Source organism: Hippocampus bargibanti, linkage group LG14 (genome assembly GCF_051943395.1).
Source record: "Hippocampus bargibanti isolate YZ-2025 linkage group LG14, ASM5194339v1, whole genome shotgun sequence".
In the NCBI taxonomy this organism is placed as follows: Eukaryota; Metazoa; Chordata; class Actinopteri; order Syngnathiformes; family Syngnathidae; genus Hippocampus; species Hippocampus bargibanti.
In genome coordinates, this window is record NC_142747.1 from 3,026,348 (window position 1) to 3,042,588 (window position 16,241).

General features: G+C 43.3%; 1 protein-coding gene across 1 annotated transcript in view; it reads right to left on the reverse strand.

The window, feature by feature from the left end:
- The window catches only part of robo2 (roundabout, axon guidance receptor, homolog 2 (Drosophila)), a 367,855-nt gene that overhangs the window by 46,610 nt on the left and 305,004 nt on the right, over nucleotides 1-16,241 (reverse strand). Inside the window, exons 14-15 of the mRNA XM_089012942.1 lie at nucleotides 13,619-13,740; nucleotides 9,732-9,963 (exon numbers count right to left, since the gene is read on the reverse strand). Coding sequence (XP_088869068.1) covers nucleotides 9,732-9,963; nucleotides 13,619-13,740 — 354 coding nt within the window. The remainder of the gene's footprint in view (nucleotides 1-9,731; nucleotides 9,964-13,618; nucleotides 13,741-16,241) is intronic.

The following is a 16,241-nucleotide window of genomic DNA, read 5'->3' on the forward strand; positions in this document are numbered from 1 at the left end:
CGCTTTATCTGCACCCTAGCACGGAAAACCAAAGCCCGAATACATTCGGGAATGGCGTTCTCCGTCATATTTTAAACTCCTGAATACATTTTGGAATGGCAGTGAATGAGTTAGAAGATACTTGCCTAAAGTGGGCAGCAAGGCGATAAGACTCCCTTTGGGTGTCATAGAGCGCTTAGGCACAACACCCTAGCACAGAAAATTTTGGGAGGGGCTATTTAATAATAATAATAATAATAATAATAATAATAATACATTTCATTTCTAAGCACCTTTCAAAACTCTTAAAGTCACTTTACAGTCACAGGATATTTTTTTCTGCGGGTGAGCAGCGTCAGCCAAACGCGCCAGCGTTCACTCAACCCAGAAGTAACCCAAATAGATAGAAAGCTAGCTAGCTAGCCAATCGATAGCCAACAGATACCTAGCTAGATAGCCAGCCAGCTAGATAGTGAATAGATAGCTACATAGCTGGCTAGCCAGCCACATAGCTAGCTAGCCAGCCAGAGCTAAAAGATAGCAAATAGCTAGCAAATGATAATAATAATACTAATAATAATACATTGAATTTCTAAGCGCCTTTCAAAATTCTCAAGGTCACTTGTACAGTCAGTGGATAAGTTTTTCTGCGGTTGAGCAGTGGTGGTGATGGCAGTTGTGGGTCCAACAAGGCAGGCAGGAGGGAGCAGCATGTTGTATTTGAGAAGTTGTATTAAAATAAAGTCAACAGGAAAAATAATCCAAAACGTTAAAATCATTTGAACAAAAATTGCAAAGTATCAAAGGAAAAACCCAGAGTAAAAGTCTGCAGATGAAACAAACACATGCACAGCATACACAATGCATACAATGACCTGACATCGAATGGTCGTGCCGGGAGTCCTTTTAACTGCCACTAATGAAGACAATCAACACCTGAGAGACTGAGGGTGGGGCCGACAGCACTACCCGTTGGTCGCCAACCAGAACGTGGGAGTCTGCCACTGATCAGGACGACCAGCACCTGTGCAGGTGCAGGCGGGGCCAACAGCACCCCCCGTTGGTCGGCAACCAGATCGTGACAGTACCCCCCCCCCCCCCCCCCCCCGCTTCAAGGGACTGCTTCCAGAAGTCCCATCAGTCTCCCAAAAGGTCCAACTCGCCAAGGAACAATGGTGGAGATGGCAACCGCTGCCTCTCCAGCATACGATCGGTGCCGGCCCGATGGGAAGGGGACGCGGCCTGACATGAACGCGGCACGGATTGTCGTGGGCGTGAGTGCGATCCCTTGCATTGCATTGCATGTTCACGCGACGACGCATGGCTCAACGCGGACGTCGCACTGCGAGGCGCAGTGGCACCCCGGACAGCTGTATGGGAACATGTCTCGGTCGGACGCCGACGTGGGCGTGAACTGCCCGGCACCGGGGAAACAAGACCAGTCCTTAGCAGCTTCGGGATCCAGCGGTGAGTGGGGTCTCTGACTGACGTGGACGTTGCACGGCTCATTGTGGATGCGACTCAATTTAACATGCAGGACGACGCGTGGCTAGACGTGGGCGTGCACTGCCAGACACCCAGTGTCACCTTGGACGGACTCGGCATGACATGGACGTTACGGTTCGTCGAGTGACGCAATTCAAACTCGACGAGGCGTGGGCTAGCGTGGACGTTGCACTGCCAGGCACAGGGTGGAAATGAGACCGGTCCGTTGTACCTGCGGGTTCCGATGGCGGGTCGTGTCATTCTGGCTCTGCAGGAGTGGAGACAGTGGCTCGAAGGGGCTAAAAATCCCTTCAGTGTTCACCGATCACAAGAACCTGGCGGCCATTCGGTCCGCTAAGAGACTGAATTTGCGCCGGTGGGCACTGTTCCTGACCCGCTTGAATTTCACCCTCACCATGGTTTACAAGGTGGTGATGGCAGTTGAGGATCCCACAAAGCAGGCAGGAGGGAGGAGCAGGTTGTATTTGAGAAGTTTTATTAAAAGAAAGTCAACAGGAACAAAAATCAAAAACGTTAAAATCATTTGAACAAAAAATTACAAAGTATCAAAGGAAAAACCCAGAATAAAAGTCTGCCAAGATGAAACAAACGCTTTGATCCTCTCCTCTTTCATCTAGAACTGCTTCATGTAACAAAGAGGGTACAGAAAGTGCTTAAGAATGACTCTCTGTGTCTTTGTGTTGTCATATTGTCTTTGTGCTGTCATATTATTTGTTATTTAGTTTTTTTTTTATTCTTTTGACTTCAAGACGGCGGTGCGAGAGTGGCTGCCTTTCCAGCAGCTCATGTATTTTGTTTTTCTATTTTCATTCCTTTCATCACTTTGCTGCTGTGAAATGTTAATTTCTCCACAGTGAAACTAATAAAGGCAAATCCAATCCAAACACATGCACAGCATACAATGCATACACAATGCATACAATTGCATACAATGCATACACAGCACACAATGACCCAACACTAATGGTCGTGGCGGGAGTGCCAGACACCGGCACTGAAGACGATCAACACCTGAGCTACTGAGGGCGGGGCCTACAGCACTACCCGTTGGTTGCCAACCAGAACGTGGCAGTCTGCCACTGATCAGGACGACCAGCACCTGTGAAGGTGCAGGCGGGGCCGACAGCGCCCCCCGTTGGTCGCCAACCAGATCGTGACACGCGCCAGCGTTCACTCAACCCGGAAGTAACTCAAATAGATTGAAAGGTAGCTAGCTAGCCAATCGATAGCCAACAGATACCTAACTAGATAGCCAGCCAGCTCGATACTTAAATACACAAACAAATCTCGACTGGTGCCAATTAAATTAAACGTCAACCTGCTATTATTCTGTTTGTTGATTCCTCAAACACACCCCGAAATTTCATCTCAACAATTGTGGGCTAAGTGTCGGGGGAAATAAACGTTAAGTATGAAAAAATCAAGTTTTGTTTTTTCTGCGAGGGGCAGAAGCGAAGCGCCCGATGGTGACAGATCAATTATTAGCGCGCTAGCTCTGCGCTCACCTGGCCTCCATCCAAAATGGCGCTTGTCAGCCAGTAAATCTGACCTCATCCCTCAACGACACCGGCCGGGGGTTGCCCAAGATGGATGGGCTCCGTGATGAAGCCGCCGCTAGCAGATTACAAACAATTTCCCCGCGGAGAATCCGATCAAATGGGTGCATCGCGCGCAGGTGACGTTGCGAAGGGGCCATGCGCGCGGAGGGCAATGTCGTTCAAAGTTAATGTGATGAATGATTTAGCGACTTATTAGCATGCATATTTGCGCTAAACAATTCCCATTTTTCATTAAGAGCCCACCCTCATAGGAGGGGGGTGGGGCGCTAATAGAGCCATTAGCCGCGTGATGTACGGCAGCCGCAAATGTGACCTCCTGTCTCTCACGTCAACGCCGTTCTGGATAATGAAGGAACACAAACTAATCATATCACGCGCGTGCACGTGATATGTAGGGGGGGCGCTCACTCACCCAAAAAAAACTCATGAAATAACAATCAAACGCCAGCGTCGGCCACTCTTCCTCGCAGAATAACGAAACCCACTCCAAGGGAAATCTGTTAATGGGCTAATGAAAGCTCCACGCTAAGTTTTACCGTATTTTCCATTGTATAAGGTGCACCCAGAAGCCTCAATTTTATTCAACAGATGAGTCTGCGCCTTATATGCAGGGGTGCCTTACATGAGAAGTTATACTGACCCGCAACTGGTCTCGCAACTACTGTCTGCACCCCCCCTGCCGTAGAAGTATTGCGTAGCACCAGCCTTTACTGTAGCGCCTTATAATGTATTGTGCCTTATATTTGGAAAACGTTGATAGTTATATATTATATTTGGAAAATGTTTTTCATTCATTGGGAGTGCAACTTATACTCTGGTGCGGTGTGCGTTTGTGTGACTTAGCATCCCAGTACCAGTACGCTAAGTCGACCATTGCTAACATCCATTGACATCTACCATCACAAAGGTCAATAAAACAACTTTATTATACAGTACTTCTTTCTTGAAATTACAATACAATAGCACATTTATTATAGCTAAAATAAGGTATATTTTGTGTAGTTTTAAGGCTTATTCCGTAGAAAATGTTTTTATTGGGATCTGGGAACGGATTATTCTCATTTTAATGATTTCTTATGGGAAATACATGTTTGGAAGATGAACTTTCCGCCTTACACACACTTTCTGGGAACCAATTAAGTTCGTAAGCTGAGGTCACACTGTATACATGTATTTACATACAAAAATGTATGTTATTTATCTGGCTATATAGCTAGCTATATACATCGATGAAAAGGTTTCTTCAGCCGTCATCTGTACTTCTTTGAAGGTGTCGGACGTTTCGCTTCTTATCCAAGAAACTTAAAAGTAAACTACCAGTAAGACTTAAGTTTGCTGACGAAGTTTCTTGGATAAGAAGCGAAACGTCCGACACCTTCAAAGAAGTACAGATGACGGCTGAAGAAACCTTTTCATCGTTGGACCATTCCTGTACGACTGAGAGCTTACACAGACCTAGCTATATACATGTAGCTGGGTACCTCGCTGGCTATCTATTTGCTGTCTGTTAGCTAGCTAGATGGGTATCTAGCTAGCTATCAATTAGCTATCTAGCTAAGCTAGTGTTAGGTAATTTATTAATGAGTGTCGTGATTTGCCCTAACAGCTAGCTAACTATTTCTTAGCTAGCTATTAGGAAGCTAGCTAGCTTTCTTTCTATTTGAGTTGAGTGAACGCTAGCGCGTGTGGCTGCCGCTGCTCGCCCACAGAAAAAACTGATCCTGTGACTGTAAAGTGACATTGAGAGTTTTAAAAGGCGCTTATAAATGAAATGTATTCTTCTTCTTATTATTATTATTCTTATTATTATTATATGGCAAAAGTTTGCAAATACACCATCCATTGGGGGGGTGCGCCTTATACGCCGTTGCACCTTATACGCTGGAAAATACGGTCATCACTCCAGAAACTTGACTTATTCAGCTATCATGCGGCGGTGTCTCGGAGGAGCGGGCTTGACAGCGAGGGGGATGGGGGGACGGGGGGGAGCAGGCAGGGTTGGGACCAAAATAGAAAGCGGTCGGCCCATCACTCCGAAGTACCCGGATGCAGAGAGCGCTAAAGCGGGAAGAGTTATCTCCGCCGGTCATCGCTGGAACGTGCGGGTTTCTGGCGGGCCTTGGGGGGAGAGAGGATGGGGGGTGACATGGCGTGCTTCCTCTTGGCCGTTTCCTTCCGCGTTGTTACAGCGGAGACACGAACGATCCCTTGGAGGAACGACGAGGGAAATAAATGGAGCTGTCATCCTGACGCGATGCGAACAAACAAACGCCCGGCAGCCGAGATAGCCTTGGGTCACCACCACAACCTGACCGTGCCGTGCACGATGTTCCAGGAGCTTTACGGTGTCATTTCAAGGCAACTTGGAACGCAAGTCCAAAGACTCCGATGAGTAACCTGACAACATTTCTGCTCAACTTATAGAACCAAATCGCTTCTCAAATGTCCACAAAAAATATTTTCGAGAATAAAGAATGAGTGAGTGATAACTTTTTTGGGGAGGGGCTCGGGTCTGTTTTTGGTTTTTGTCATTTTCACTCGAAATCCAGGACCCACAGAATATTGAGTTGTTAGGGTCATTATTAATGAAGCAGGAATCAAAAGTAAAAAAAAAATATTGTTTAATCTCTGGGATGCGCTGGCCACGGCCTGTGGAAATGTTTTTTCCCCTTCCACAAGGGGGCAGCATTTCCCTTTGGTCCATGTTAGCGCTTTTAGCTTTTTTTTCCATCTCGAGGATTTACACACTGCAAGAATCAAAACAAGGGCGCGGAAAATCCTACTGGACCTTCCGCACCGTGTCCACCACCTTTTCCAGCGACTCCCCTCAGGCAGGCGCTACCGATCCATACGCACTAAATCCACATTTAAACAGCTTCTTCCCCCGTTGCCATGAAAGGACAACCGACAGCATTTTTCTGTTTCCTAACTGACATCAGAAAAACGTTTATAGCATCTAAAATACCCAAAACACACTGATATTTTTAGTCAAATGAAAAACACAAAAATGACTTAAATGGTCCAAAAACTACTTCAAAATGAAAAAGGAAATGGCCAGTTTCAGAAGGTCCCGCCCCTATTTTTGTGACGTCACGCCAAGACGTCTTGCCTTGCTCGAGAATCAAAACAATGGCTTCAGATTCGGAGAAGATGCTTTCTTGTTACTCATCCAGTTATGAATATGATTCAAATAGTTCTGAAGAGGAAAGCATAAATGTTTGCAATCGAGTAAAGAAGTTATTCCGTGTCATTTTGAGGCATTGGGACTGAAATGAAGCATCCCAGAAAACTGGATTGGATTTGCCTTTATTCGTCTGAAATGCACAAGATGGCGCCCAAGCTCCGTTGGATATGGGCTAATTTGTCTGCTGGGAATTTGTGTCAGCTTGTATCAAATAGTAGTCTTGGTGCAACACACAATCGTTGTTACGTCACCATCGCGTTATTTATGTGTTTTCCTTCTAATTTCGCCATCAAAACGGATCAACACGAAGTTTTCAGACCAAACAAAGTACCCACAAATGCATTGTGTCGCTTTCTCGGTCAGTGACGATACCTACCATGACGTCACGGTAGGTGTCGTCACCAACTCAAAAACAAGACTTCCTGAATATTCAGCGCGAGTCTTACAATGTAAAGTATAGCTATATGTGGTGGAATCTTGGTAAAATACGCTCAGTAGAAGTCATTTGAAGTGATTTTACAAATTATGAACACAACTTGTCCGGAGGCGTCGGTTGTCCTTTAACTCTCTAGTCTAAACAATAACTCAAATAGAACTGTATAGTGTCTCTTTTCAATTTTTTTGATGATGATACTAGTGCAGCATGTTCTACCGGAGACAAATTCCTTGTGTGTTCTACAATAATGATGATTCTGATGTTAGCACTTTGTTCCAGCTTCAGATGTTGTTATAACACTATACCAACCAATACAGTATGTCTGTATTGGGTTGTATTTTGGACAGCTGCACTCAGTTCAAGCTCATATAACTCCAGACCCATATCATTTAGGAATGAACTTTTTTTTGCAATGAAAGAAGAAAGTGTCAGGTTTCTTATGTTGCTTTGAATGTTTATGTAGTCCTAAAACTCCATATTCCATGGGTCCTGGAATTCGAATGACAATGACAAAAACCCTGGCACTGGAGTGGACACATTTTTTTTTTATAATTGGATCTGTGATTTTAGTTAGGTCCTTGTTTTGTGTTGTATTGAAAAGAAAGTCAACAGGAACAAAAATCAAAAACGTTAAAATCATTTGAACAAAAAATTACAAAGTATCAAAGGAAAAACCCAGATTAAAAGTCTGCCAAGATGAAACAAACGCTTTAATCCTCTCCTCTTTCATCTAGAACTGCTTCATGTAACAAAGAGGGTACAGAACGTGCTTAAGAATGAATGACTGCGTCTTTGTCTTGTCATATTGTCTTTGTGCTGTCATATTATTTGTTATTTAGTTTTTTTGGTTCTTTTGACTTCAAGACGGCGCCGCGAGAGTGGCTGCCTTTCCAGCAGCTCATGTATTTTGTTTTTGTACTTTCATTCATTTTATCACTTTGCTGCTGTGAAATGTAAATTTCTCCACTGCGAGACTAATAAAGGCAAATCCAATCCAATGATGATGATTTATTATTATTATTAATTATTATTATTATTATTATTATTGAGTACTTTGAAGAATTGATGAATGAGGAAAATGAGAAGGAACAAAGAGTAGAAGAAGTGACTGTTGTGGACCAAGACGTAGCAAACATTAGCATGGATGAAGTGAGGAGGGCGGTGAAGAGGATGAAGGATGAAGGGGGGAAAGGCAATCGGGCCTGATGATTTACCAGGTATGGAGGTGTCTTGGAGAGGTGGCGGTGGTGTTCCTGACTGGGTTATTCAACAAGATCTGAACAGATGCCTGAAGAATGGCGATGAAGTGTACTTGTGCCCATTGTTAAGAACAAAGGAGATGTGCAGAGTTGTACTAAATACAGAGGAATAAAGTTGATGAGCCATACAATGAAACTCTGGGAAAGAGTAGTTGAAGCTAGACTAAGAGCAGAAGTGAACATTTGTGAGCAGCAGTATGGCTTCATGCCAACAAAGAGTACGGCAGATACAGTGTTTGCTTTAAGAATGCTGATAGAGAAGTACAGAGAAGGTCAGAAGGAATTGCATTGTGTCTTTGTAGATCTGGAAAGCGTACGACAAGGTGCCCAGAGAAGAGCTGTGGTATTGCATGAGGAAGTCTGGAGTGACAGAAAACTATGTCAGAGCGGTGCAAGACATGTATCATGACTGTAAGACAGTTGTGAGGTGTGCTGTCAGTGTGACGGAGGAATTCAAGATGGAGGTGGGACTCCAGCAGGGGTCAGCTCTGAGCCCCTTCTTATTTGCTATGGTGATGGACAGGCTGACAGACGATGTTAGACAAGAATCTCCTTGGACCATGATGTTTGCAGATGACATTGTGATCTGTCGCGAGAACAGGGATGAGAGCTATGCCCTGGAAAGGAGAGGAATGAAGATCAGTCGCAGCAAGACGGAATATATGTGTGTGAATGAGAGGGATCCAAGTCGAAGAGTGATGCTACAGGGAGAAGAGATAAAGAGGGTGGAGGATTTTAAGTACTTGGGGTCAACTGTCCAGAGCAATGGAGAGTGTGGAAAAGAGGTGAAGAAGCGTGTCCAGGCAGGCTGGAGCGGCTGGAGAAAAATGTCAGGTGTGATGTGTGATAGAAGGGTTTCAGCTAGGATGAAAAGAAACGTGTATAAAACAGTGAGAGACCAGCCATGATGTTTGGACTGGAGACAGTGCCACTGAAGAAAAGACAGGAAGCAGAGCTGGAGGTAGCAGAGCTGAAGATCTTGAGGTTTTCTTTGGGAGTGACCAGGTTGGATAGGATCAGGAATGAGTGGATTAGAGGGACAACTCATATTAGAGGCTTTGGAGAGAAAGTCAGAGAGGCCAGACTGAGATGGTTTGGAAATGTCCAGGGGAGAGAGAGTGACTATATCGGGAGAAGGATGCTGAGCCTTGAACTGCCAGGCAGGAGACCGAGAGGAAGACCGGAGAGGAGGTTGATGCATGTGGTAAAAGAGGACATGAAGGTAGCTGGTGTGAGAGAAGAGGATGCACAAAACCGGGTTAGATGGAGGACATTGATTCGCTGTGGCGACCCCTGAAGGGAAAAGCCGAAAGGAGAAGAAGATTATTATGATTATGATTATTAGTATTTTTGCACATCGTCCAGCATCAAATGAGTTATATTTCCGGCGCTACCTCGTCAGTGAGCCCTGGGCTGTCTGAAAATGTCGGACTCAGTGGTTAGCTACGATAGGAAGACAAAAAGCAATTTCCAAGAAGGCTGAAAAGTTCGGCCGCACGCAGATTTGTTTCGGTGCGCCACACCGCTGCGCGGCCTTGTCACAGCTTGTATGAATCACAGGCGCCCGTCATCTTCACATGACAATCTGCCTTGGTTCTCTCATCACACCTCAAGCCCACCCATGCCTGCCGGGTGATGGATTAGCCTTCGGGAAACACAAACGCACCCCCAACACTTGTAAACACCTCCCTTGGAAAAAATATTTTGACTCGGTATCCGAGAAAGATGCCATACTGCAGCCCGGCCGGGGTGGTCATGAGTTAGCCGTCACGCCGCGCAACGAAGCGCATCATTGGTCTTGGCTGTACCTTCCTCGGTGGTCCGCGCCGTCTTGGATTCGCTGTCCATGCCTTGGAAATCGTTGAAGTAGGGCCGCGCCTTAATCTCGTAAACGATGCCCTTCTTCAGGGACGACAGGACTGCGCCGCGCTCCGACGGCACCTTGACGTCCTGCGTCTGCCAGTGTCCCGGCGAGGGCAGCCCCGACGTCTGCCTGTACAGAACTCGGTAGCCTTGAATGAATTGCGACTGGCGATCCACCTGAAAACACAAAATAATGGCTAACAATGGCTAACAACGGCTAGAATGACGGCGGCGTCAGGTCTCTTTTAGATGACATCATCACGTATCAACATCCAAACTCCAAACAGGAATTCCGCCGGCCGGAGTTGAAACCTGCGCCTCGGCAAGGTGAGGTCCACGCGCTATCCAGTCGAGGGCTGCGAAAGAACTTTACTTCATAATCCTCCATTTTATATCAACAATTACTCCAAAATGATGTTGCTCACTTTCTGACTGATACTTGTAAGAGGGAGCATATACATAAACTCCTACTATGGAATCCCTTCACTGGTTCCTGATACATTTAAAGGACAACCGACACCATTTTTTTTGTTTCCTAACTGACATCAGAAAAACGTTTTATAGCATCTAAAATACCCAAAACACGAAGGCTGACATTTTAGGTCAAATGAAAAACACCAATAAAAATGAATTAAAGTCTCCCAAAATTACTTCAAAATGATCTGAGAAAGTTTCAGTTTCAGAAGGCCCGCCCCCTTGTTCGTGACGTCAGAATGCTACGTATTGCCTTGCTCGAGAATCAAAAAAATTTCTTCAGATTCAGAGAAGATGCTTTCTTGTTACTCATCCAGTTATGAATATGATTCAAATAGTTCTGAAGAGGAAAGAATAAACGTTTGCAAACGATTAAAGAAGTAACTCCGTGTCATTTTGAGGCATCTGGATGGAATGCGTCCCCGAAAATGCACAAGATGGCGCCAAAACTCAATTGAAAATGGGCTGATTTGTCTGCTGGTAATTTCTGTCAACTAGAATAAAATCATAGTCTTGGTGCAACACACAACGATTCACCATCGTGTTATTTATGTGCTTTCCTTCTAATTTCGCCATCAACACGGATCAATTAACACAAAGTTTTCAGACCAAACAAAGTACCCAAAATGCATTGCGTGTCGCTTTCTCGGTCAGTGACAATATCTACCGTGACGTCACGGTAGGTATCGTCACCAACTCAAAAACAAGACTTCCTGAATATTCAGCGTGAGTCTTAAAACGTAAAATATGGCTATATGCGGTGGAATCTCAGCTCAGTAGAAGTCCTTTGAAGTGATTTTACAAATTATGGACAAAACTTGTCCGGGGCGTCGGTTGTCCTTTCAGTGTTCTTTTCAAGATTGTAGGATTTGTTTTCAAATGTTCAAGTGTCCTGGCCCCAACTCTCTGAGCTCCCTGCACTTCCTTGTCGTCTAAGGATGACAAGGATGTCAAAGTGAAAGCCCGGCTCATCATTTTATTCGGCCTGCGAAAAAAACATTCTCATGGTTTCCCCAAATTCATAACAGCTCCTGAGAGGAAACCATAACTACAATGTCGCCCATGAAAATGCCAAAAAATGCCTTTGACACCCTTATACAATACAATACAATACATATTGATTTATATCAGCTAGTTAGCTCACTAACTAGCTAGCATGGTCGCTAACTGGCTAGCTCGACCGCTAGATAGCTTAATCGCTAGCTAGCTCGATCACTATCTCAATCGCTATCTAGCTCCGTCACTAGCTAGTTCAATCACTACCTCAATTGCTAGCTAGTAGCTTGAGCGCTACCTAGCTTGATCACTAGCTAAATCGCTAGCTAGCTCGATCACTAGCTAAATCGCTAGCTAGCTCAATCACTACCTCACTTTCTAGCTAGCTTGATCGCTAGCTAGCTTGATAACTAGCTCAATCACGAGCTAGTTTGATCACTAGCTAGCTCGATCACTAGCTAAATCGCTAGCTGGCTTGATCGCTAGCTAGCTCAATCACTAGCTCAATCGCTAGCTTACTTGATCGCGAGCTAGCTCGATCACTAGCTAAATTGCTCGCTAACTTGATCACTACCTCAATTTTTAGCTAGCTTGATCACTAGCTAGCTTGATCAATAGCTCAATGGCTAGCTAGTTTGATCACTAGCTAGCTCGATCACTAGCTCAATCGCTAGCTGGCCTGATCGCTAGCTAGCTCGATCACAAGCTTAATCACTAGCTGGCTTGATCGCTGTCTAGCTTGATCACTAATTAGCTTGATAGATGGGGATGGAATTTCACAAGTTTGATTTGCTTTCGCGGGCCGAATAAAATGATGTGATGGGCCGGATTTGGCCCCCGGGCCATCACTTTGACACCCGTGGTATCAGAGATACCGAGAACTAAGTGGAGGCTCAGAGGGGACGGAGCATATTCCATTGTCATCGTTTGTCTTTTTATCTTTTTTTTATTATATTTGTTGGTGGGAGGAGGTCATGTACGCTGTTGCATTGCTAATTTAATGGCCGTTTTTATCACCTGCTACATCGATGCTTAGCCAAATGGACTCTTTTACACGTTCCACCTTGAAGGATGCATGTGTGTATTTCGAATATCAGCATCGACCAACCGGGGAATGTCACGCCATGATCATCGCAAATGTTTGCCATTAAATGAAGAAAAGAAGAGCCCCCTGCCCCCCCTCACTTATTGCACCCCGCCAATGGTCACCATCATTCATCGTAATGGCTCGTTAACAATGCTAGCAAAAAGCTCAGCTTTACAAACGACATCTTAAACACATGCTTTTTTGTTTTTTTCCCCTACTGCCAGAGTAAATCAGCGAAATGGCGGCGTCTGACTTATTAATGGAATGATTTGGGAATAAAAAAGCTCTCTGATGGTGGTGCTTGTTTACGGAAGGCGCGTCGCAGGCTGATTGATGAGGGTTGTCGCCTTCGGAGTTGATTGGATGTGGTTGTCGTAATGAAAAAAAAGGACGTGGCCTTAAATTAGCTCAGCGAGTCCTGAGGTGAGACTTATTACTCGGGTAAATAAACATGTCAGCAGGAAAAGTGCTAATGTGGCACCAGTTTGGAAATGGAAATAAGGCTCCGCCCCCCTCACCCTCTTCCACGCATATGCATCAATAATACATGCAGAAGCGCATGCGTTGCTGTGGACCTCGCTGATTTATACAAATACTAAAAAAAAACATTTAGAAAACAGGAGGAAAAATGAAGTTCGAGGAGTTTGTAGCCGCCTGGTAATTTGTCACATGCGGCGGAGGAATGCGCTGATGTGGTGAAATGGAAACATTTTGCACACACGCTGAAGAAAGCAAGATAAATGCGTCATATCATTGCAGGAAAAAAATACTGTTTGTTAAACACTTTATGAGCACAAACATTCATTTCGCATTGTCTTGCGTCATAAAACCATGCGAGAGCAACAAACAGATGTTTCTATACATTTCTCGCCGCAAACTACTTTAGATCCATTTATGGATGATGAATCACTGCTGTTTTTTACAACCTAATTTAAAAAAATATATTTGGTGTGTTTGCATTTTTTTTGTGTGCCTTAACTCATTCAATGCCACTCAAGAGTCTCGAGCACTGTTTCTGAATGACAGTTAATTGTATTTTATTTGTATTTTTTGTTTATTTTTTTACATTTTATCTGTGATTTTATTTAAAAAAACACCTGGTAGTGGAGCGGGCACATTTTTTTGCACATCGTCTGGCAGTCAATGAGGGACTAAATTGAAGGGTCATTTGAAAATGGCATTTTGAATGTCCTTTGGTGACGTCAAAAATGGTTGGCTGATCAACAATTTGCAAAAATTGATGGGAAGCAAAACGGCCCGACGGCGCCAACTCACCATCCACGTGACCTGGATGGCCGTGGGACTCAACACCACCGGGTTGTGCAGGCGAACGATGACCTCGCCAAGCTCTTTCTGCACGTGCCGGTGGTCTACGCCCTGAGCTGGAGGACTGATGTCTGCGGATGAAAATTGGTTTTCAGCAATTAATTTTTTTAAGCAATGTAAATTGGTTTTCATTAATTCAGGGTTTTTTTAAGCAATAGAAATTGGTTTTCGTCAATGTAGTTGTTTTTTTCAAGCAATGAAAATTGTTTTTTGTCAATTCCGGGTTTTTTTAAGCAATGACAATTGTTTTTTGGAAATTTTGTTTTTTCTTAAAGCAAGAAAAATACTTCATCGTAAATTTAGTTTTTTAAGAAATTAAAATTGTTTTTCGTCAATTTAGTTTTTTTAAGCAATGAAAATAGTTTTTTTCGTCAATTCAGTTTAGTTCTTTTTAAGCACCGAAAATTGTTTTTTTTGTCAATTTTGTTTCTTCAAGCAATGAGAATTGGTTTTTGTCAACTAAGTTTTTTTAAGCAAAGAAATTGGTTTTCGTCAATTTTGTTGTTTTATTAAGCAATGAAAATTGTTTTTTGTCCATTTAGGTTTTTTTAAGCAATGGAAATTGGTTTTCGTCAATTTAGTTGTTTTTAGAAGCAATTAAAATTGGTTTTTGTCACTTTAGTTTATTTTAAGCAATGAAAATAGTTTTTTTCGTCAATTCAGTTTAGTTCTTTTTAAGCACTGAAAATTATTTTGTCAATTTTGTTTCTTCAAGCAATGAGAATTGGTTTTTGTCCACAAAGTTTTTTTGTAAGCAAAGAAAATTGTTTTTTGTCAATTTAGTTTTTTTAAGCAATGAAAATTGGTTTTTGTCAATTTATTTATTCATTTTTTAGCAATGAAAATTGGTTTGGGTCAATTTAGTTTTTCGTTTTTTAAGCAAATAAATTGGTTTTCGTCAATTTAGTTGTTTTTAGAAGCAATTAAAATTGGTTTTCGTCAGTTTAGTTTATTTTAAGCAATGAAAATTGTTTTTCGTCAACAACATTTTTTAAGCAATGAAAATTGGTTTTCGTCAACAACATTTTTTAAGCAATGAAAATTGGTTTTCGTCAATGTAGTTTTTTGTTTTTTTTTAAGCAATGACAATTGTTGTTTTGTCAATTTAGTTTAGTTTTTTGAAGCAATGAAATTTGGTTTTCATCCATTTAGTTTTGTTTTTAAGCAAATGAATTCGGTTTCATCAATTTAGCTTTTTCGAAGCAATGAAATTTGTTTTTTGTCATGAAGGTTTTTTTAACCAACGAAAGTTGTTTTTGTCAACATAGTTTTTTTGTTTTTTTCAGCAGTGAAAATTAGTTTTCGTCATTGTAGTTTTTCGTTTTTTTAAAGCAATGCAAATTGGTTTTCGTCAATGTAGGTTATTTCTTTTTAGCCAGACAGCATGGGTTGGTGGTGTGTAGGATAACGCTGGCAGTGAGGAAAATGAAGAAACCAAAGGCCGAAGTGAGGACAAAATGGTGGAAGTTGAAAAAGGAAGAGGGTTGCATGACATTTAGGAAGGAAGTAAGACAAGCACTGGGTAGGCAAGAGGTCTTTCCAGATGACTGGCAAACTACAGCGAACATAATCAGAGACACAGGTCGGAAAGTACTTGGTGTATCGAGTGGAAGAAAGGTAGATAAGGAGACTTGGTGGTGGAATGGGGAGGTGCATGAGTGCATACAGAGAAAGAGGTTAGCAAAGAAGAAGTGGGACACTGATAGGACGGATGAGAGTAGACAGCAGTACAAGGAGATGCAGCGCACGGTTAAAGTAAAGGTGGCAAAGGCCAAACAAGAGGCCTATGATGACTTGTATGCTCGGCTAGACAGCAAGGAAGGCGAGACTGAGCTTTACAGGCTGGCGAGACAGAGAGACAAAGATGGTAAGGACCTGCAACAGGTTCGGGTGATTAAGGATAGAGATGGCAATGTATTAACAGGTGCCAGTAGTGTGATGGCAAGAGGGAAAGAGTACTTTGAAGAATTGATGAATGAGGAAAATGAGAAGGAACAAAGAGTAGAAGACGTGACTGTTGTGGACCAAGACGTAGCAAACATTAGCAAGGATGAAGTGACGAGGGCGCTGAAGAGGATGAAGGGGGGAAAGGCACTCGGGCCTGATGATTTACCAATCGAGGTATGGAAGTGTCTTGGAGAGGTGGCGGTAGTGTTCCTGACTGGGTTATTTAACAAGATCTGAACAGATGCCTAAAGAATGGCGATGAAGTGTACTTGTGCCCATTTTTTAAGAACAAAGGAGATGTGCAGAGTTACTAACTACAGAAGAATAAAGTTGATGAGCCATACAATGAAACTGGGAAAGAGTAGTTTAAGCTCGACTAAGAGCAGAAGTGAACATTTGTGAGCAGCAGTATGGCTTCATGCCAAAAGAAGAGTACGACAGATGCAGTGTTTGCTTTAAGAATGCTGATAGAGAAGTACAGAAGGTCAGAAGGAATTGCATTGTGTCTTTGTAGATCTGGAGAAAGCGTACGACAGGGTGCCCAGAGAAGAACTGTGGCAATGCATGAGGAAGTCTGGAGTGACGGAAAAGTATGTCAGAGCGGTACAAGACATGTATCATGACT